Source organism: Fomitopsis serialis, assembly GCF_022376445.1.
Source record: "Fomitopsis serialis strain Sig1Antser10 chromosome Unknown B0H18scaffold_144, whole genome shotgun sequence".
Lineage (NCBI taxonomy): Eukaryota > Fungi > Basidiomycota > Agaricomycetes > Polyporales > Fomitopsidaceae > Fomitopsis > Fomitopsis serialis.
Genome location: NW_025955104.1, coordinates 8,577 through 29,652, shown reverse-complemented (window position 1 = coordinate 29,652; position 21,076 = coordinate 8,577). Strand labels below are relative to the sequence as shown.

Genomic DNA, 21,076 nt, shown 5'->3' with positions numbered 1-21,076 from the left:
CTCATTTAAAACCATACCTGGATACAGCTTTGGGGCGCCTACCTAACAGCCGCCTTCCGAACGCACCAGGTCCGCTAGCTTCCAGATCTACTCACACTGTTGTAACCTCATCTTCCAAGGTACGGCAGTAGTAATGTTGCTACCTATGGTTGACCGGTTTCGAACACCCTCAGAAGAATTGTTGTATTCACTGCCAAGTCATCGTCTGCGGAACGTAGATCATCCGAGGGTGATACTTCTCTGTCCCACGACATGCCTTCTAGGTTCGGTTCCGCTCCAAGGGTGCAATAAATGCGAGTACGAGGATATACGTATGCGGACAAGATTATGTTACCCCACGTTCATTTCTCAGGTACGTACCCTGGATACCCGGCGTAGTAGGCCGAGCACATCGCGGCCTACACCAGCCTTCCAGAAAGTACCAGTGCGTTCATCGGTAGTAGCGGTGTTTACGGCACGTCTTGGGGAAGACGGCATTACTCAGAAGCTCATTGTATTAGATTGCCAGTATTGCCGACGACGATGATCACCGTTGGGAGCGACTTTTCAACGGGCGCAATCGCTACTACATAGCAGGTACATATGTTGTCGCCCCCATGATCACCACCGACCGACAACTTGAAAGCTTGACCGCCAGTCAAACAGGTTCGGTAGGCGGGCACGTAGTACGCGCAAGACTACTATATCAAGCTGTAGCAAAGAGCAAAGAGTTAGTGCATCAGTGCGAGTGCCAACATGGTTGCAGATGTCCTGCATCTACGTTCAGTAGGTCCGGGTACTAGTCGCGTTCAGATCAATTGACATCTCGACCTAGGTTCGACAAAGACCCCTCACGTGGATGTCTTGGTATGAGGATTACCACGTCCCGTCATGCAAAACCAGTGCTTCATCATACGTTCAAATCTTCACACCGTGACGACACTGGCTGGAGGGTCCCTGGGAAACGAAACACCGAGTCCACAGCTTCGTTCGTGCCATACATGCCATAGTAACAAGGTATGGACTGTGGAACCTATGCTGCATCTTCGCATCCTCGAGATGGATGGTTCGCTCTATGATGACATACACACCGATGTCGTAGCCAAGGTATCCCGCTCACCCGCTCCTGTTCGGGGCTCCGCTGGCAGCAATAAGACTGACTACATACAGACCCTGCGTCATGTGTAACTCATGTAAGTTCACGCTCCATGACTCGTCTAAAGTCAGATGTGCTCCACTTGCATTCGCAAATCAGTCCGTCGAGGATGAACGTGAACCGAACGCCCACGGACACTAAGTTAGTACTCTGAATATGTCCAAACCGCCCTAGACATCTCGTCATAAGTAACTTATGTTATGCACCCTCACCGAAATTCCCAGCGTTACTCATCACGATTATCCACCGCCCCGAGTGTGTAACCGCCCATACGGTATGGGCCTCGCTTACCCCGGTTCCTGACGCTAGGCGAGCATATGGGTGGGACGAGCACATCAGAACGGCGTCCACTTTCGTTGAAATGCGTCCGTCTTCCACACATCTGAGCGCTTTCTAGTAAATTGTGCGCGCTCGAGGGGACTGGGCACATCTCGGAGATGCGTCTATACCTGGACTCAAAGGCCGGAAGGGGACTATCCCCACTGCCTGGCTGCGGGTCAGGCTCAAAAATTTGCCGATTGTCTCCCACCAGCTTGGCAATATGAGTGCCTCAGTGACTGGCTCAGGCTCGGTACTGTACAATAGCTATAGTACATGGGCGATGGGCAGATTTTGAGCCTTCGCCCGTAGGCAATTCGTTGTATATGAACTAGTTTTCTGGTAGCTAAGGACTACGTCGCATCTCGGCTGTCACGTACGATGGTAGTCGTATGTGTGCTGCAACGCTCCACTGGCAAGCTTCAAAGCTTCACTGAGTTGAATACTCGAGGCGCTACGCTAACTGTCCAGGCCTAGGCCTACGCACCGGCGTACCTCAAGGCTCGAAGCGAGATTGATCGTTACACGAACACAATCGGACATCCACCACTACTCCAGCGCAAAGCGTCGCAAGAGGTCGCAAGTGACGCCAATGGCACCTAATACGACACCATAAACAACAACAGACTCTATTTACCAACAATACCACTCGAATAACAACTGTAGCAAGAACGGTTCGCAAGCGAAGCGAACAAGAAATCGGTCTTGTATGCACCGCATGAATTGACGATCGTGATAAATAACGAATGGACAGGCCCTGCCCCGAGCACAAGGAACCCAAAACGTCGTACATACCCCAACGGCATGGACAACAGGAGATATGTAATAGACAACAGACATACGAGGAGGAGGTTACGAGACACGAGCGAGGATGCGGGGAGTTTACTGAAGCCAGCGGCATCGTCACACGACGAGCGCGCTGGCTGCTACACTAGTATGACAGTCTAGGTGCGCAAGGAGAGAAGAGAGGAGAGGAGAGTCCGTGTCTGGCCGCGTATGCAGACGTGTAAGTAGGTACGAGCGGTAGAGTAGCAACGGCAAGGAAAAAGTCCGAATTTCGTTTCGCCTCGCGATCGTCGATGTCCGTGGCGATGTATAGCAGTAGGCCCCCGCAGGGTATACACACAAGTTGGCGAACAATGAGACAGATGTTGGATGCTGGGAGCGGAAGCATGGTGATGTTCGAGAGCAATGGTAGAGCAAGCGGAGAGGATTCGAGAGGGCCCGTAAACACAATCAGCACAGCTTCGACATCTTGACCGATTTGCTAGGACACAACGTCAGCATCGATTATCATAGGCAAGCGCACGTAACACTCACATCCTGAAGGACCGGTCGTCGGTGCTCGACGGCCAAGTGCCCGACCATGTCGCCTGCGCCTCCGCGAACTCGCGCATAGCCGAGTCCGAGCCATCATACCACGGCTTGCCACCGACGTTGTCAGGGAACCACCCGCTCGTACCTCCAGCGGCCAAGTCAATAAGCAGGTAGAACTCCTGGTCGAACGGCGCATTCGGGCCTCCGCCTGCCTGCTCCCATATGTTAGAGACGACGGCCTCACTAGAGCCGTTCTGCGTGGTGCTGGGGTAACCACCGCGGTTGAAGAAGCTCTTGCCGCTCTTGCCCTGGAGCTTGACCGTGAGCATGGCGTCGAGGCGCGTGTCGACGTAGAGCCGCATGAAGTCCTCCGTCCACTCGAGTGTGTACGTGTGGAAGTCGTCGGCGAACGTAGACTGCTTCTCGCTCCACCATCCGTACAGCGTGGTGTACAACGCTGCCAGCGGGCCGTAGTTCAGCGACGAGCGCACGTAGTTCACTCCCTGGCCGGCATAGGACGCTGCATTGCCACGAGCCTCCATGATCTACGACGTTTGGAAGTCAGTACTGGTCGTGGGACAAGTCCCCAGCATGTCTACGTACATCGATCTCGCCAGACATCGGCCACTGTCCGTACACGTCGGTGCTGTTGGGCAGCATCCAGATGGCAGGCCAAAGCCAGTCACCCTGAGGAAGTTTGGCCACGACCTCGACCTTGCCATACTTGAGCTGGTAGTGGCCCTTCGTGTTGATACGAGCCGAGGTGACGGGGTTGATGACGGTACCGGTGTCGTTGGACGACTTGATCGAACACGCAGTCTGCGAAGAGAGTATGTCAACGTACTGGCACACGCGAGAGTGGTAAAAAGTGTACGGACCGTGTTATCTGTCGAGCAACTGTCACCCAAATCGAATGAACCGCCGTCGAAGATCGCCGGATAGCCACCGTCGAGATTGTCGCTGGTGAGCGTCGGGGTGATGTATAGTTGGCCATTCGTGACGTGCAAGTTCGTAGAGTCGTCAGTCGTGATTTGGAACTCGCCATTGCTGCCAGAAATAATATCGTCAGCATGATGCGGACGAGTTCAACGCAAGGCAGATCTTATGACCAGTATGCCATCCGCGAAATGAGGAAGATTCAACGCCCCAAAGGCTGGTGAGCAAAGTATGGACATTCCTGTGCCCACCCGAGTGCACGCTCACAAACCCCGTCTAGTGACAAGATTCAAACCAGGCAGAGAGGCCTGATGTGGATTCCATCCGGACCATGACCTGGATGTACACCGGTTTCGTCCGATAGCAACCCAAATTTGTCGCATACCAGCGGCTGCCTAAAAAAGCAATCGTACGCCCACTGCAGCGGCTCGTCGCGAACGCATCCTGCTCCCGCCACCCACACACTGGACTGTATGCGCTCCGACAACCCCACCCGACTATATGCGTCCCAACAAAGGCCCACACCAGGCTCTATGCCCTCGATGCGGAACCGCACTCGACTATATGCGTCCAAAAAGCGACTACTCACCCGAAACCACCCAGCTCGTTATCCGTGTTCCAATTGTTCGTCGTATCCAGGCCACCACTGAAGTCGTCGTAGAAGTACGAGCACACCTGGCTATCCGCGAGGAAGTACGTGTCGACCCAGGTGAAGTAGCACAGGACCGCCGCGCCCGCAATGCCCGCGAAGACACCGGCGAGGGTCAGCCAGTAGCTCGCGCGCGACCTGCTGTCCTTCTGCAACAACCACGGTTTGTCCTCCTTCGTCAGCTTCTGCGAGATCCTGAGGAGAATGAGTATGGGCGATGGACAAAGGTGAGTGTCGCTCACTTCGACGATGGCATTATTGGCTTGCTCTTGCGGAGCTGCGCTTGGATGTCGGCGTAGCTGGAGTACTGGCCCAAAATACCACTGCCCGCGTAGCCGCCCAAAGCCGTGCTGCTCCCACTACCAGGCGGGTACGCATACGGGAAGCTCGGAGGTGCCCATAGGCTGCTCGTCGGACGGCTTGCAGGGCTGAGGAACGGCGCGCGCATGCTGATCTGCTGCCCGCTGCCGGTCCGTGGAAGCCCATGGCCGTTGTCGCTGCCTATTTCAGATGAATAATACAAAGAGTCAGCTTACTTTTGGGTCGACTGCGAGTAGCAGTAGGGGGAACAGCGGCTACTGACCGTATTCGCCCTTGCCTGATACGGCCGCGGCGGCAGAGTTGCGATAGAGCTGACTGCCGGCACTGGATGGCGTCTGCGCGCGCTCGGGGACGTCGCCCATGAAAGGAGCGAAGGGACGACCGAGGTCCTCACTCTCCTCAACGAGGCCGTAGCCGCCCGGGGCAGCGCCAGTGGGGTAGGCGGTGCCGCTTCCGGGCGGGGAAAGTGGGTGGTTGTTGAGATTGGCAGGAGTGTGTAGGATCTGGCCGTTCTGCGCGAGGGCAGCGAGAGAGTCTAGCGACTCACGCCGCCCAATGCCGGGAATGACGGTGCCGGGGTCGGGGTTGCCTGCATGGCTTTGGAAGGGGAAGGAGGGGAACGCCGAAGGGGGCGAGCGGTTGATCTTCTCGGGCACGGCTGGTGCACCTTGTGCGCCGTAGAAGGAGTTGCGCGGGGTGTCGTTCGGTGTGCCAAAGGGGTTGCTGATACCGAACGACGAGTGGCCCTGCGACGATGGCGACTGGGGCTCCTCCTCGCCTGCAGACCCGGCATAGGCGTACTCGTTGGCCATGCTTGAGCGTCGGCGGTGGTTGCGGGCACGGGTCTGGGGGGCGACGGCGGGAGAGCGACCAGCTTGTTGACTGTTGCTATTGCTGCGGACACGATCGTGACCGCGGACGGGAACACGTCCTGCATTTGTACCAGCCGGTGGGCGCGCGGACTGCGAAGCCCCGGCGCCTACCCCGGCCAGGCCTGCCGCGGGGACATCAGAGTCGCTGTTGCCTTCGGCTTCGCTAGCCCCGCTTGATGCGGACCACGACCGTCGGTCGCCGGCGAGGAACCCGGGGCGTGGGGGGCTAAGCGGCTCGCCGCCCTGTTCTTGGGAATCGCGGCGCGGGCGAGAGCGAGAGCCTGCGCGGGTGCGCACGAACACATTCGCGACTGGTGCTGGCGATGTGGCCTGGGACGTGAGGTGGTCTTCTTCCGAGGACGATGCGGCGCCATTGCTGTTCACGGCGCGTGCATGTTGGAGGGACGGAGAGGTGCTGGGGACGGCGCGATAGGCGTCCGCGCTCGAGTAGCCGGAGGCCGCATTGTCCCGTCTGCGGTAGGCGGACATGGTGGCTGGGAGAAAGAAAGAGTGTGAGTGCAAGTTGGGTGGTCTAAGTCTGCGGACGCAGGGCGGGAGCGGGACGACTCACAGGCCTTTGCGGAGGATATGGACGCGAAAAGCGACGAGCGAGGATGTCGACTTGAGCGAGGCGCTGCTGCCCAGGCCTCCATCAATTCTCCCGCTCCATCGACTCGCACGCCCGCTATCTGGGGTCCCGCTGTACCGCCGGCTCCTCGGCCCAAGTGGCGTGTCACTCACAACAGAAATCGCAGTTTCAAGCCCAGTTCAAGCAAGCTGGAGGTCTTCACTGTACTTCACACGTCTCATTGACTCTAACACCTGCTGAGAATCAGTATGAATGCCCTCAGTCTCGACAAAGAATACACTCAGGTGGAGATCGAGCGCAACCACCGGAAGAGACCGATTCTGAACTTCGACTGAGTATCCCACGCCATCCAGTCGAGCCCGATCAGCTCGATTAAACATCTTCCTTTTGCGGCATCCAACCGGTGTCCATAGCGTATTCCCCATCGACTGGTCATTCTGCCACTTCGTCGGTGTGCTTTGCCACTACTTTGCAGGCTCTGCGTCGCGCTCAGCACTCGACGAATGTAACTTATAAGACTGCAGTCACACGGACCCTAATCATCGCTTCCTCGATATGTGCGGTTCCGGCCTATCTTACAGCCCCCGGACCTTTCTTGCAGGCTGCTCCGCACGCTGTCGCCACTGGCGAAAAGGGCTCCTGCCCGACACCACGTTGCCCGAGTTCAAATTATGCTCTCGCCCTCGCCTCCGCCTTGCTGCCCTTAGTCTCCATTCCCCGCTCGCCGTCGTAGTCGTCGGCCACGGCGACGTGCTTGCTCGTGCGGTTTCGCCTGCTGCATGCGATTCGCACGCGTTGCTTGTGCAGCTGTCCAATCTGGGCCAGACGCGCCCGTATCAGCCCGCTGCGTCCAATTTGGGAGTGACGTCAATTATGAATCGGACACCGAGGTACGCGAGGGACTTCCGGGGTCCCTACGTAAATAGCCTTTCTCGCGTGGGCGTCGCTATGCGCCCGATCCCGATTTAGCGTGTTTTCGGGAGCGCGTCGCGGGTGCAATGACCTCTGCGATGACGTCGACGCTGTTGCATACTTCCATCAGTACAGTGTCGGTCTCGCCACACACATCCGGCGACACCAAGACGACAGTACCTGTCCCTCGCGATACGGTGCAAAAATGAGAATATTTGCGGCACGGTGTCAGACCGCAGACATTTGATATATCTTCTTTAGTCACTGATCGGCATGTACCATCTTGTTATCTCCATCAATAGAGGCGCGCGCTAACAACTCGTCTCTGGCAAGGCGACTTATCGCCGCGCCTCCCCAGCCATACCGTCCTCATCCGCGATAGTATTGTGCTAGTGTCGTGGACTTGTCCATCATACACTACGCTGGTTGAACGTTGAGTTCGCCACTTCACTATCAAGTAAACGCGTTCGTCGCCGGTCCGTCGCGTCTTCACAGATGTGGCGCCAAACAGAGACAGATTCTCCGATTCTCACCCAGCCTCGTGATTGCAATCAATAACAAGAGTCTGGCGACCCAAAAGCGGATTTGCGGGCAGCAACACGCCGGGCTGGGCCTGGCTGCCATGGTACCCGCGCCGCTCCCATGCTGGCGCACCAGTTGCGCACTTGGTCACTCTGCCCCACCAATAAGGCGGTCGCCAATAATATTTAGGAGCAGTCAACGGCACAGGTTGTGCCGGGGCCGGGGTCGGAGGCGGGCCAGGCCTGGGGACCTGGGGAGGGTGGAGGTGGAGCGCCGTCGATCGATCGAGGAACACCGTGGCGCATCACTGGGGGGAGGAGGGTTTCTGCGGAAGGACAACTAATTCAAGCTTAAGACTGCCATGTTCCATCGACCTAGGTTCGCGGTTTCTGCAGTGCAGAACAGCCAGATTCGAGAGTCATATACGGCGGCATATGAAGGATCTGAACTCCTTCACGCACAGCAAGTCACACTGTGGATCGAGCAACGGTCGATTTAATTGTTGAATTGCTTATCATGTAGCGGTGGTCCAGATCAAACATATCAACTATCAAAGAGGAGGCCGAGCCTGAGAGCCCAATCAATGCCGTTCTCATGTCGCGAATGGCCGCATCTGCGACGAGCACAGGGACCTACCGCGACGGCAACATACTCCCCCGGTGTCAAACAAATCCGCAACAGCAGACAAGGTAGCCAGGGGATAGCGAACCGTACCATGCCATTCTGGACTGCACCAGCGCAGGCACGCGGTGTCAAACGAACCGGGCCTAACGTTCTCACCTCTACACCTACACACATACATTGCTCAAGCCAGTCATCTTCGCGCACCGGCCGCGGGCGCATCCCCCGACTTCCACGCTATGACGTCTTCCAGCTCACTTCGCCAGTCCCGGGAGTACTAACCGGCTCGACACCAAGTCTTGGTGGTTCCCAGCAGGAGCACAAGATAGGGTTGACATCGAGCTGGTTCACGAGGATCTGCAAGTGTGAAAGGTGAGTCGTCGATCGGCTTCTGCCAGTGCCCTCGATCGGTGAACGAACTAACAGCTAGTCGTGGCCTCAGGATGCTCAGGCAGTCGGAATCCTGCCGGTAGGCCTCGGGGCCGCTCGCGTGAAGGAGGGACAGACATGTATGCTCCAGAGCAGTGAGGGCGTAAAAGGTATGTTCACGAGCAGGCTGGCGTGCGCCGTGTATATGTCGCCAGTTGTCGATCATGAACGTTCTGCATGAACTGTGAATTTTGAAGGTGATCGCGCACTGTCCGACTCGAGTCACGATTCCCGTACTGCAAAGGTATGTTTGCACGGCACGCGGCAGCACACTTGAAAGGCTAACTACTAGCCGAGGTCCTCTGTTCGAGGCTGTGCACACGGCAGGTGCCAGGGTACGCACGTAGGCGTTGCGCGTCCGCGTGGCTGTTCCGCCGTGCACATACCACGGCTTGGCTTTCGACCGTTCATTAAACTTGAAGGCGGGTGCGATATCCGTGCGGGTCCAGGTCGCTCGTGCGACTGTAAATGGGAAGCTGCCCTTTGGGGAGCTATGTTAATTTCCGCTCTTCACGAACTCTGTGCGCATTCCATTCTGGAGGGTCGCGGTGTTCTGTCAGCCCCTGTCGGGCCATTCATTTCCACCTTCGTACGTATGTCGAACGCAATAGACTACATTCTAGGGAGGTTGATCGACAGCCGTTACTCACATACAGCATTCGCCAGCGGACCAGTATGTAATGCATTGCGTTACTGATCTTTCATTACGGCGCGCCTGACGTAAGCGGCCCGGAGGAGAATGAGTGGAACAATTGCAAGATGAATTGCGGTTCCTCAAGCTCAAGCTCGCCGCTGCGAAACGCAAAAGTTCCTCCACCAGAAGATCCAAACAGTCGTTTCCAGACCAGAACATCCTCGACGGATCCCCGTAGTTCGAATGTCGTGCACACCGCATCTCGCGCCGTGTCTGGTCCAGAGCGGCGAGGCGCAGCCCGCTGAGTGCAAGTCCAGACGCCATCCATGCGATCTCATCTTGCGGAGATCAAGCTGATCGGTGATCACCATCACTTCGGCCAGGCCGCCGAGGCGTGTGTCCGTCCGTGATCCCAACGCCGCTGCGGTGCTTCCTCGGTCCCGTACCGTTGCTCGCCACCGGGCAGTGCGGGCGGTCGCCGGGGTCTCGGGCGCCTGCATTGCCTGAACGGGCGCGAGTGCCTGCTGCGAAAAACGTCCGAGCCCGGGAGGAGATGACGTCCAACGTGACGAAGGCGCAGGGGCTGGTTTCTGCCGGGCGTGGTGCGCTCGTGGGCGGTGGCTGGAATGGGGATGCAGGGTCGTGTGTGGTTTCCGGGACACGAGGATTGGAGGATGGAGGAGTGCTTACGGGGGCCCGAGAGGTGTCGCTCGATGGAGGAATTGAAGCGCTGAGGCGAACAAGGTCAATTCACACCGTGACAAGGTGTGGCGCGTCTTTGCGAAGATTTCCTTCTGAGCCGGCCAGTGGCTGTACGTATCTTGGAATGGGACCCTGTTCGGGTTGGAAAGAATGCAAGAGCCAAGGCGAGTTCGCACTCTGGAATGTACTGTACATGGTTGCGAACCGGTGGAAGGACATTGACGTTGTCGACGTGCGCTTCGGACCAGCTTCGAAGTTCGAAGCGGGCATATTAAGATAGAGCTTAGCACAGCTAGAGCGTTTCCTGTAAGTTGTCTATCGTGCGGGCGTGGGTACGGTTACATACAGAGCCTGCTTGGCGTGCAGATAGAGTGGAGGTAGCCTTTGAGGATCGCGAAGTAGCACCTCACACGACCTGAGGCAGTATACAACCTGCGATAGACCAACACAGGCAATGCATCCCGCACATGGAGGCCGAGCTACGTCGGCGACAGTCGCACGGCGGACCCGTACCTGAATGTGGCTGCCAGTACGTGACGGATTTCGCATCGTATCCGAGCGACGAGGTGATGTGAGAAATAAATTACGGGAGGCGAGATAGAGAGGCTGCGCAATGCTGCGAATCTTCCAAGGCAACAACTTTCGATGGTTAAGCCCTGCTCGTCTGCTCATGCGGCCGGCGGTTGCCGTCCGCCCGTCGCTCGCCGTCCGCCTCGCCGACGTCTGCAGGCGGGGCGGCTCGGACGGAGGGCGGGCGCGGGGCTGTGGCACGGCGCCTCGACCCGGCATAGGCCGGCTAGCGGACGATAAGGGCGGCCTGGTGGCCGGCGGGCGGCGTCTCCGGCCCAAAAATAGGAAAGACCAATGGGGGCGCCTGAAGGGTCCGAGATTGGCGCCTGGAAATAAGGGAAGGGTGACATGCGGGAGAGCCCCACCGACCGTTCGCCGGACGTGCGAACACCTGCCTTTCTTTCCTTTCATTCGCTTGCTCTTCTCCTCCGCCGTCGTCTCCCCTCTCCCCGCCCTCGCGCCCGGCGACCCGCCCTCTTTATCCGACCTCGTCGTTAGCCTGTACCATCGCTTCGCAGCCCGCCGCGATGGATTACGACCGCTACGACGCCTTCCTCCACCACATCTTCAAGCAAACTCAGGGCGACGCGTGGTTCCGCCCCAACGAGGACAACCTCTCCGCCGGTGTCGCGCTCCGTGTCGACAATGGCCCCGAATTCCGTGTCTTCCCTTATGAGAACCTCGCTCTCGAGCCGTTCGAGGCAGCGGTCTCTGCGCTGAACCCGGCCGTCGCCATCAAGGTCCGCAGCGCATCCGTGCACGCAGCTTTGGCAGAAGTGTGAGCAGCTCATTCGCGCCTTCCGTGCTTGCGTGGCGAGGTCGGTGTGCAGCGGGTGCATGCTTGCAAGACTTATCGTGCCGATGCCTACGCGCCAACCCGCCGCAGCATGAGCGCCCTCGTGGTGTTGAGCAGTCGCACTAACCGTATCTTTGTCCTATAGTGGCCCCGATGACAGGTCAATCTACGTCGACGCAAATACGCGTATTCAAATCATTGAGACGATGATGGACCTCCCCACGGCGGACAAGGAGCAGAACGCGGCCTTCGTGGTGAGTCTCATCAGGCCTAGCTCTCCGTATCCTCTTTCTCCGTTTCCTCTTCTTTCTTTTTTCCCTCTTCTTTCTCCTCGTGCTTCTTGCATGCATATATGCGCGTTTTATTCGTGCTGCATCAGTGTAGGATGGAAAACGACGCTCCCCGTCAAATAGAGTTCGATGGGTACATGGAAACAGCCGCATCCGCTGTACTTGCCTTGCCACAGGCTCTTCTACATGCGGATGGTGTCGCTAGTTGTCAGGTGCACAGATGGGTGCCTGTCATTCCGTCTCTTGCAGCTAAATCCACGTTGTTGGGCCCTGCACAAAATTTGTGCGTATACGAGCGGAGGTCGTCGGACGTTGTTATACAATGATCCCGACACTGCCGCTCAACCTGGGCTACGTAGCCAAGGTCCATATCAAAGCTGTACAAGTGCGTTTGAAAGGCGTGGGGCCCGACGATACAGAGTTAGCTGTGATGACGAGTAAGTGGAGCTTATGGGCCAACACTCTGTCTATGGCTTGACCGAGGACGACGCGTCGCTCACTGTCGTGGGGCGTTTTGGTGGTGACCGCGACGCGGATGTGATCGCTGCTACGATCGTCGATCATGGGGGCCGGGGTGTATACCCAAAACGGCCGGAGCCGCCCTGCGGACTTCTATCCTCCGGACGTGCAAGCTTGGTTAAGCTGTGCTATGCTGCCTGGTGGAGGGACTCTAACTGTCCACCGCATTCTCCGGTGCATAGCGTGTATGTGCACCTTCTGTCGTCGGGTGTTCAGATAGGGCGCTTTTGTGGGAGCTTCCAGGAGGATGAGATGAAGGAGCCAAGTCCTCTATCGAGATGATGGCCCGGATGAAATGCCGAACGCGGCATTTCCTCAGACCAGGCTGCATGCTAGTGCGGTGTGGAGAGCTTGTTTATAGCGACCAGTTCCCGGCTCAGGTCAAGGATGGACCAGCCGTTTTCATTTCCATCTTACTATGCGTTCGTCGCCCAATTCCGTTTGATTCGGACTCGAATCTTCGATACTCATCTCCTTCGTGACTGTCTGCCTGATTCGCTTCTGTTTGCTTGGACCGCATATCTGGGACGGAGGCTTACCAGTGTTTTGTCCTCAGCGTGACGAGCGTGTCCTTGTCGTTTGGTCAGACTCGATCGACGACATTATCCCGACATGCCACGATTTCGAGGAACGCCTTATCAAGCTGCTCTGGCGATCAAGACCAAACGCAGTGGGCAGCCACGGCGCGAGCTCAAGCAGTCACCCTGCGAGCATCAGTGGTGAGTGAAAACCCCCTTTACCACGTGAGAGCTAGTTAGTTCCCGTAGGATGGTGTCTCGTGCATCTCTCTTCAGGACATTTGGTAGGTAGTAGTTGCTTTCTTTCCTTTGATGAAGTGCTACTGTACTTTGGAGGGCCCGTTCTCCTTCGTGGGCCCTTCTTGCGTATCTTCGTGGCTGGGTTGGTTCGGTGCCGGTGCTGATATCGTTTCTTTGATATAGGTTCCGGATCTGGTAACTCACTCTACCGTTCAGGTCGATCAAGCAGTCAACTGCCACCAGCACCGGGCACACCGGGCGTCCCCGGCACCCCTCGCGGCATGGGCCGCATGAGCCTGCTCATGGGCAAGGACGACATCGAGAAAGGGGCTGGCGTCGAGGAGACTGTTGTCAAGACGAAGACCATACGGACATGGTACGGCAAGAAGAAGACGATCATCATCGAGGGCCCCGACATGAGCGAGTTGGACAACGCGCTCCCCCAGAAGCGACCCGCGTTGTTGTATGCGCCTATTTACAATGGGCTTGCAGCGGGTCTCTCTGTCTGTGAGTGGACGCTTTGTGGATTTGTTTGGGAGGCTAATGGCGCGTGCACAGACTTCATCGGCAACGGTTTCAAGACGCTGCTCGCCGAGTGGCGGCTCGACAACAACTTCGTTCGGTTTGCACTCGTGGCGACGATGCCATTCCTGTACTGCGTCTCGCTCTTCTTCGCCCTCCAGATCATCCAGAACGTGTCCATGGCCATCGGTCCCATCGCGCAGTACCACGAAAACTCAAAGTACTATTCCGCCATCAAGCCCCGGCCGAACAAGATCGTGGATAACGACCTGCCGCACATCACGATTCAGATGCCGGTGTACAAGGAGTCTCTGGAAACCGTCTTGTGAGTTCCCATTTGGGCTTATGAGCTGTGCGAGTGTTGACCGGAGATGTCAGGGCGCCATCTATCGAGTCAATCAAAAAGGCGATGCAGACGTATGCCCGGCAAGGTGGTACGTCCACGATATTCGTCAACGACGATGGTCTCAGGGTGAGTTCCGACGTACGCTTGCTGTGCGGGTCGCTGATGCGTGCGTGACAGTTGCTCTCGGTCGAGGAGCGTGACACACGCATAGCGTTCTACGCCAACCACGGCATTGGCTGGGTCGCGCGGCCGAAGCACGATGATGCGCCGGACGGGTTCCAGCGTGCGGGTCGGTTCAAGAAGGCCTCGAACATGAACTACGGTTTGAGGCTCTCGCTGATCGCCGAGACGCACCTCGAGAAGCTGCTCGCGGAGGAGAAGGAGCGCGGCCCCCGGAAGAGCGACTCACTCGGACCTGACGCGGAGCAGCGCTACGGCATGCAGTACCAGCACCGGGACGGCGGCAACGCCAGCGTCGTCGGCTTCGGCGGCGAGGACGACGAGAAGGTGAACTCGGAAGACTGGGAGCTCGAGGAGCGCGCGCTGCAATTGGCCATCGACGAGGTGTACGAGTCGAGCGGCCGCAAGTTCCGCCCCTGGGCCGCCAACGGACGTGCGTGCCGTGTGGGCGAGATCATCCTGATCGTCGACTCGGACACCATCGTGCCGGAGGACTGCTTCCGGGACGCGGCGCGCGAGATGGCGGAGTGCCCCGATGTCGGCGTCATCCAGCACGAGTCGGACGTCATGCAGGTCGCGCATCACTACTTCGAGAACGGCATCGCGTACTTCACCCGGCGTATCAACAAATGTATCTCGTACGCGTGCGCGAACGGCGAGGTCGCGCCGTTCGTCGGGCACAACGCGTTCCTCCGCTGGAGGGCCGTCCAGGACGCCGCGTTCATCGACCGCGCGGACGGCCAGGAGAAGATCTGGTCCGAGAGCAACGTGTCGGAGGACTTCGACATGGCGATGCGGCTCCAGAAGCGCGGGTTCATCATCCGGTGGGCGACGTACTCACTCGGCGGCTTCAAGGAGGGTGTGTCTCTGACGTGCGACGACGAGCTGAACCGGTGGCAGAAGTACGCGTACGGCTGTAACGAACTGCTGTTCAACCCGATCGCTCAGTGGTGGCGCAAGGGCCCGATCGCGAGGGAGATCCACTCGTTCCTCTGGTCGTCCGCGCCTTTGCACTACAAGTTCTCGATGATGTCGTACATGTTCTCGTACTACGGTATCGCGTGTTCGATCACGATCGGTGTCATCAACTACATCCTCCTCGGCTTCGAGCTTCCCGTCGACGGCTACTACATGCACTCGTTCGAGATTTGGCTGGCGACGACGGTCGTGTTCATCGGCTCCGGGAACGTCGGCTACACCCTGCTCCAGTACCGTCTCGGCGAGGAGCCGCTGATCAAGTCCTTCCTCATCAACGTTATGTGGATTCCATACTTGTGAGTCCATCGCGGATGGTTGTGTCGCGGCTGAGGACTGACGTATTGCGCAGCTTCTTCTTCTTCGGTGGTCTGTCGATCCCCGTCAGCCAGGCGATTCTCGCCCACCTGTTCTCATACAACATCTCGTGGGGTGCGACGAAGAAGGAGGTCGAGCGGTCGAACTTCTTCGAGGAGATCCCGAAGATCCTCAAGAGGTTCTGGGTGCCGTGGCTGATTTGCATTCTGCTCACGGCGGCCCTGATCATCCTGTCGACGTCATTAGTGCCCGTGCAATGGCGCATCGACGGGTCAGCATGGGCCGTCATCTTCCCGTTGTCGATCCAGATCGGATGCCACTTGCTGTACCCGGTGAGTCGCTGTTGCCCTGCCAGCTTGCGTGCGATGCTCATTGCGTTTCTGCAGGTCGTGCTGAACCCGTGGCTGATGGTGTTCTCGTACTGATGGTCTGTATACACGCTCACGTCCCCTCATGCCTCCGCCTGTGCTCTCGCGACGCTTTTCGCTGTTCGATATACCACCGGCCATGATACCGCGTTGGACACGGACACTTGCCTGACATCGTGGCTTATCGTCCCCGCTCGTTTTGTGTACGTTGATGTCGTACCGTCCGCTCTTTTGCTCGTCTCGGTCGTGTGTCCGCGTTCGCATCGCAGACCACGGTGCTCGCTCTCGCCAGTTTGTTGTCTGCAGTACAGTGTTTGTCTCCGCATCAATTGCTTATTATCTAGCACATTTTAGTGCACCCTCGGCATATTGTCTCGAGTAGTGCGTTTACAAGTCGTGTACTTAACGGACTAAATCTCTTGTCTCTCGTCCCCTTCTCGATACATGCACGAATAGACTGTCTCAGCTATCTAGCTGCAACTACTCCGTCAGTAGCTCATAATCGATCCGATGTGACATCTTGGAGGGAGCCTGAGCAGTATGTAATCTCCTGTATTCACTGTTACTTATGCAGATCCCAACCACGTCCCAAGGGCGGCCGTGTGTAGGGCGGCATGATGCATAAGGTCTTGAGGTCGCAGACTCGCAGTAAGTAGCAAACCCCACTATTAAATCACGACAGGGTATATGAATATTAAATGGTGAATAACTAAGGATGACCAGACAGTTCGATATCACTGCTGTTCGGTGCGAATTTAATTGAGGCATTGGATTCGTACTCGTTGTCGCGCTGAACTATACGTGTGATGTTCACCGCGACCCTGCTTGGTGGTCCGTAAGAGTTCTGTCTGCTATCTCGCGTGGCGACCAAGTCCACGGATCCGTCGTGGCTACTCTGCGCTCGCTGTTCCCATCCCAAACCCACCCGGACGTGAATGAGCATGAACGTAATGCCGGCTATCACGCAGTACGTCTCGCTGGCGAAGTACTGCAGATTGGACCGAACACGATAGGTTATGAAGAAGAGGATTGTCCAGACGCTACGGCCGGCGGTTGATCAATGTTCTGTATGAGAGGTGTGCATGAAGTACGCACGTATAGAGAGCGGCACTCTCTATCAGTATTCCAACGACGCCCTGTGACATGCCAGTTTGAGTGTGAACATGGTGGTGCATATGGCCGACGCCCTACGCACCATGAGACTGGAGCCACCGAATTTCCTCACTCGGCTATTGGCGTCCAAGATACGCCAAGCAATTGTAGCTGAAGAGAGGTGTCTTCAATTCGCGAGAATTCAGCTGGAGGAAATGGCAAGGAACTTCACCTGTGCTGTACACATTCGTACTGAACAAAACCTTGTTACATGAAATTGGTTTCGATACATAAAGCGCAAACATACCATAATGTGAAGACACAGTTCGCTGTGATCCAGCGACCAGTCGCCGTCGCGAAGATATTCTCACCAGGCTTCGACATAGCAGACCGATAAATTGACCCGACGGCGCAGACTGGCATGGAACATCAATACGGATAGCACGAGAGTCAAAACTGACGAGCGCACCTACTAACCCAATAAGTGTGGAGATCGGAAAGACAGTGACGGGGAAGTAGTATGCCCAAACGAGCCAAAGCCGATATATCTGACGTTCGATGTTGGATCAGTAATAGGTTTGGTCATAGAGGAAGATGTCGCATGCTCACGATCATTGCATCACCGATGATTAGTGAGAACATGAGCAATGTATTCTGTGTCACCTCAGTCGGCTGAGATGGGTTGGTGTAGTAGACTATTGCTTGCGTTCCATCTTCGTGGAGCATAAATCCCGCGAAGAGCCTATAGACGGCCACAATCCAGTGCTAAGAAAACCATGCATCATTCATACCAGGTTCTCCAACAGATGAAAGGAGAGCTACCTACGGCTGTGTTGGTGATGAAGAGGAATACCGCGGCCACTGACATCGGCGTCATGTAAGCTGCGCGTCGTTTACCTCTGACATGAAGTGCGGCGTTAACCATGTCCTCCCGCCGACGTGCCAAGATGTACAGCGAGATGACAGAGAGTACGAAGAAGATGCCATACAAGAGACTCTCGATGCAGATCGTCACCAGGATGACGGACAACATTGGTATGCCTGCTGCCATGGCGGGCCGTCAGGAAGGGGTAGGTGCCAGAGCAACTCGCACATAGTGGATGCTGCGCAGACGAGAGCACCCTCATATAGGACGTCCGTACGCGGTCACACGAGAAGCACCGGGGCGCAGATGAGCACACCGCCATCGTTTCCGGAACACCTCAGCAGCGCAGACGTCGCAAGTAGGGCGATACTCCGACAGACCGAAATCTGAATGGGCGGCTGATGCATGTGAGAATCCGCACACTCGACCATATAGCCTAGATGACGTGTTCAAGGTGCAGTTTGGGAGACGTTTCCCAAGTAGGTCTCCTGTGCGACCCATGGAGCAAGACTATCATGATCTCCAATCAGAGTGTACTGCAAGGATATGAGCGCTCTACTCACAACAGTCGCTTCCAAACCGCTCAGATCGAAGCGTAGCAACCAGTGTGCGGTAGCCCTGCGGCGTTCAGAGTTACTGCCTCCGGAGAGAACCCTCGACCAGTGGGAGCGACGCGTTTGGACAGTACGAGGCAAACCTCATGGTCCGTTCACAGGGTGCAGTATCTGCGGAGAAAACGTGGAAAATACGGGTATTTGGGGGTCTATCTGGAGCCCTTCCGTACATCTAGGACATTCTAAAAGACTGCATACGTCCATAAGCAATCTCATGTATTACGTGGCAGATCTCACCGTCCTGAGATCCCATTCCGCATTCGTAGGCCTACACAAGCACCAGAACCGCGAAACGGAACCGAAAGTCGCATGAAATGAATTCGAAAACGGTTATGTCGATCGCTGTAAAGTAGCCGGTCAGTCAGAAGGATTAGGCCTCAGACATGTGCCAATGGATGACAACCCAGTGGAAGTAACCGGTGAGAATAGCACAGTTCGAAATGCCATATGGGGCTCTAACCTGAACGGTGCCAAGGCTCGGGTTCGCGAGCCATAAAGAGATGGAAGTTTGTCAGTGATACCGGGGAGCACTACAGGTAGTATAGCACCCGTGCATTCATACAATATACCAGCCGTTCTGAGTGCAGTCTGGTCGGCCTGTGCGTCCGTGACTACGCACCTGCAGGAAGGGTCAATTTTGCATCTAGTCACTATGCACAAGTACGGAACACCTTTGGATAGCAGCCTGCGCATCTTCGTTGCTTTGAGTGCTGTTATGGCGGGACGCTTAACATTGATACACTGAACACACGAGTAGACATTGAACGCACCAGACCATTCGGCACCTTGACAACGGAAGAGCGACTGCATCCCCCAGCCCTCGTTCTACTAAGACCATGAAACCTGGAAAGCATCTGTTATGAATCCGTCTCCCATGATATGATTCCGGGTACAACTGGGCATATGCGCATCTCAGGCCGAGGTGCAATGACTCAGGCTGATTATCACATCTATTGGACACCGGGTGCATACATCCGATTACAGCTTGGCAAAGGCATCCTCCGCGAAAGGGTAGTCAATATAGCCAACGGGGCCCGGTGCATAATACGTGTCGCGATTACCCTTGTTAAGCGGCAGATTCCTTGCGATGCGAATTGGTAAGTCGGGCTGCACGCCGAGCGTTCTGTCAGCGTTCCTCACTCGTAAGACGTATATGAAAGGCTCACGTTCGAGATGTACAATCTACCGAAGGCGACGAGGTCGTCATTGCGCTCTGCGAAATCAAAGGCACTGTCTCTTGTATGACCACCTGCGCTGATGAATGGGCGGGGCGTCCAGATTGACCGGAGGAAGTCATTTGTCTGTACGTCATGTGCCGGTCAGAGGAAATGCAGCTACATCTTCTCAATTGAACGCACCTCTCCAGGCTGGACTTCGCGCGTTGTCACTCCGTTTACTCGTGGCTCGACCACATGGATGTAGGCGAGGTCGGAGTACTTCTGAGCAAGCTCAGACACAAAATACGCAAAGGTGGGTATCGGATCGTCCATACGCATATCTGGCGGCGGAAAATTCGTTGGCAAGTCTAGTTCGAAGTGATGCATGACTGGAGCTCACCTTGAATGAAGCCCCAAGGGCTCAGGCGGATGGCGGTCTTGTCCGCCCCAATGGCCTTCGCGACGCTCTCAATAACTTCCAGCGGAAAGCGTGAACGGTTCTCGATGGAGCCCCCGTACTCATCTGTCCGCTTGTTACTGGTGTCTTGCAGAAACTGGTCGATGAGATAGCCATTGGCACCATGAAGCTCGACACCGTCGAAGCCAGCGCGAATGGCGTTGACTGCAGCACTTGTATACGCCCCGATGTATTCCTTGATTTCTATGTAAAAGGCCTCAGTCAGACAGACAGAAATAAGTAGCCAGTCATTGACTTACCCTCGATGGTCAACGCCCGCGGTGTTCTATTGCTGCTGGTCAATTTGATATCGGATGCACTGACGTAAGGCAAGCCTTCTGCATCCAGGACTTCAGGGTTTGCGCCACGACCTAACGCCCAAAGCTGGCAGAAAATCCGGGAACCCTTCTCGTGTACGGCGCTTGTAATCTGACATTCATGCGAGTGAGCAGAGTCACTCAGATGACGTATGTACACCAGCTGAACCTACCAGTTTCCATGCATCGACTTGCTCGTCGTTCCAGATGCCAGGTACATTGTTGAATCCACCCGCAGAGGCAGAGATGAACGTGCCTTCTGTGATGAGGAGTGTCCCCGGCACAGTCCCACGTTGAGCGTAATACTCTAGGGCATGCTCGCTCGGTACGTGTTCCTTGTTCGCGCGAAAGCGCGTCAGCGGCGCGAGTACAATACGATGCGACAAAGCGTGTTTGCCGACTACCGTAGGCTGGAAGAGTTTGGGTATGGCTGATGTAGACATGGCGTGAATTCCTCGATGATGATCGATGAGTAGCAGCGACACTTCATATTTATGTGTCCCGGCCAGAATGGTATCTCCGCGCGTACACCGGCTGCTTCGCCCAGAATCTCATGTCCCGACGGAGGATGGCCGGGCTGAGTAATCATCGCATCGCCGACCGCCGCACACCTTATGTCGACATCTATGTCTGCGAACAGGCCGTTCCTTTAGATATGTACCTGCGCCCCGCATGGCTAGCCAGGGACGAGTCTGAGTAAGATTCAGTACCTGACGTTCTTCAAGTTAAGTACTACTTACCAATCAATATCACGGCGTTCGTACTTAGTAATAAAGTTCTTTTCATTGCCTGAGAGAACTTTGTTCGACATCTCCAAGCGACTCAGAAGCCGCAACGTTGAGTTCTTTTTGTCTAAGTCAGCAACGGAATGTAGCAATATCTGTCATCTAGACGCGTCTTGTCATCAGAAGCAAATTGAACTGAACATGAGTTTGTGCATTCCGCAATAGGCGCTCTACAGCACCTTTCCAAATT

General features: G+C 56.2%; 7 protein-coding genes across 7 annotated transcripts; 2 read left to right on the top strand and 5 right to left on the bottom strand.

Moving 5' to 3' along the window:
* Positions 1–2,521: 2,521 nt before the first annotated feature.
* B0H18DRAFT_110456 (concanavalin A-like lectin/glucanase domain-containing protein) lies at positions 2,522–4,090 on the bottom strand. The gene is made up of 5 exons (XM_048032613.1): positions 3,880–4,090; positions 3,649–3,817; positions 3,374–3,589; positions 2,774–3,315; positions 2,522–2,720 (listed from the first exon to the last, which is right to left on the bottom strand). Exons 1-5 carry the CDS (start codon positions 3,888–3,890, stop codon positions 2,690–2,692), a joined length of 969 nt encoding a protein of 322 aa, XP_047886919.1. The 5' UTR covers positions 3,891–4,090; the 3' UTR covers positions 2,522–2,689.
* B0H18DRAFT_110482 (uncharacterized protein) lies at positions 4,091–6,162 on the bottom strand. Its single transcript, XM_048032624.1, has 4 exons — positions 6,120–6,162; positions 4,939–6,042; positions 4,598–4,886; positions 4,091–4,550 (listed from the first exon to the last, which is right to left on the bottom strand). Exons 2-4 carry the CDS (start codon positions 6,035–6,037, stop codon positions 4,292–4,294), a joined length of 1,647 nt encoding a protein of 548 aa, XP_047886918.1. The 5' UTR covers positions 6,038–6,042; positions 6,120–6,162; the 3' UTR covers positions 4,091–4,291.
* Positions 6,163–7,887: 1,725 nt separating this feature from the next.
* On the top strand, positions 7,888–8,814 carry B0H18DRAFT_1042992 (uncharacterized protein). The gene is made up of 3 exons (XM_048030649.1): positions 7,888–8,033; positions 8,094–8,551; positions 8,619–8,814. The coding sequence occupies exons 1-3, from the start codon at positions 7,933–7,935 to the stop codon at positions 8,663–8,665; spliced, it is 606 nt and encodes a 201-aa protein (XP_047886917.1). The 5' UTR covers positions 7,888–7,932; the 3' UTR covers positions 8,666–8,814.
* Positions 8,815–11,054: 2,240 nt separating this feature from the next.
* B0H18DRAFT_886314 (glycosyl transferase family group 2-domain-containing protein) lies at positions 11,055–15,656 on the top strand (the record flags this gene model as incomplete). The annotated part of the gene is made up of 9 exons (XM_048041119.1): positions 11,055–11,305; positions 11,469–11,577; positions 12,689–12,851; positions 13,074–13,397; positions 13,449–13,737; positions 13,791–13,884; positions 13,936–15,212; positions 15,266–15,563; positions 15,618–15,656. The coding sequence occupies 9 exons, from the start codon at positions 11,055–11,057 to the stop codon at positions 15,654–15,656; spliced, it is 2,844 nt and encodes a 947-aa protein (XP_047886916.1).
* A 605-nt stretch (positions 15,657–16,261) lies between these two features.
* B0H18DRAFT_1042979 (uncharacterized protein) lies at positions 16,262–17,738 on the bottom strand. The gene is made up of 9 exons (XM_048030648.1): positions 17,518–17,738; positions 17,301–17,456; positions 17,161–17,239; positions 16,999–17,107; positions 16,924–16,943; positions 16,795–16,862; positions 16,695–16,735; positions 16,309–16,639; positions 16,262–16,288 (listed from the first exon to the last, which is right to left on the bottom strand). Exons 1-8 carry the CDS (start codon positions 17,722–17,724, stop codon positions 16,309–16,311), a joined length of 1,011 nt encoding a protein of 336 aa, XP_047886915.1. The 5' UTR covers positions 17,725–17,738; the 3' UTR covers positions 16,262–16,288.
* A 1,366-nt stretch (positions 17,739–19,104) lies between these two features.
* B0H18DRAFT_1042977 (uncharacterized protein) lies at positions 19,105–20,142 on the bottom strand. Its single transcript, XM_048030647.1, has 6 exons — positions 20,120–20,142; positions 20,045–20,070; positions 19,728–19,988; positions 19,529–19,668; positions 19,337–19,471; positions 19,105–19,277 (listed from the first exon to the last, which is right to left on the bottom strand). Exons 4-6 carry the CDS (start codon positions 19,664–19,666, stop codon positions 19,149–19,151), a joined length of 402 nt encoding a protein of 133 aa, XP_047886914.1. The 5' UTR covers positions 19,667–19,668; positions 19,728–19,988; positions 20,045–20,070; positions 20,120–20,142; the 3' UTR covers positions 19,105–19,148.
* Positions 19,610–20,769, bottom strand: B0H18DRAFT_110380 (uncharacterized protein). The gene is made up of 3 exons (XM_048032593.1): positions 20,275–20,769; positions 20,045–20,213; positions 19,610–19,988 (listed from the first exon to the last, which is right to left on the bottom strand). Exons 1-3 carry the CDS (start codon positions 20,542–20,544, stop codon positions 19,696–19,698), a joined length of 732 nt encoding a protein of 243 aa, XP_047886913.1. The 5' UTR covers positions 20,545–20,769; the 3' UTR covers positions 19,610–19,695.
* Positions 20,770–21,076: the final 307 nt, after the last annotated feature.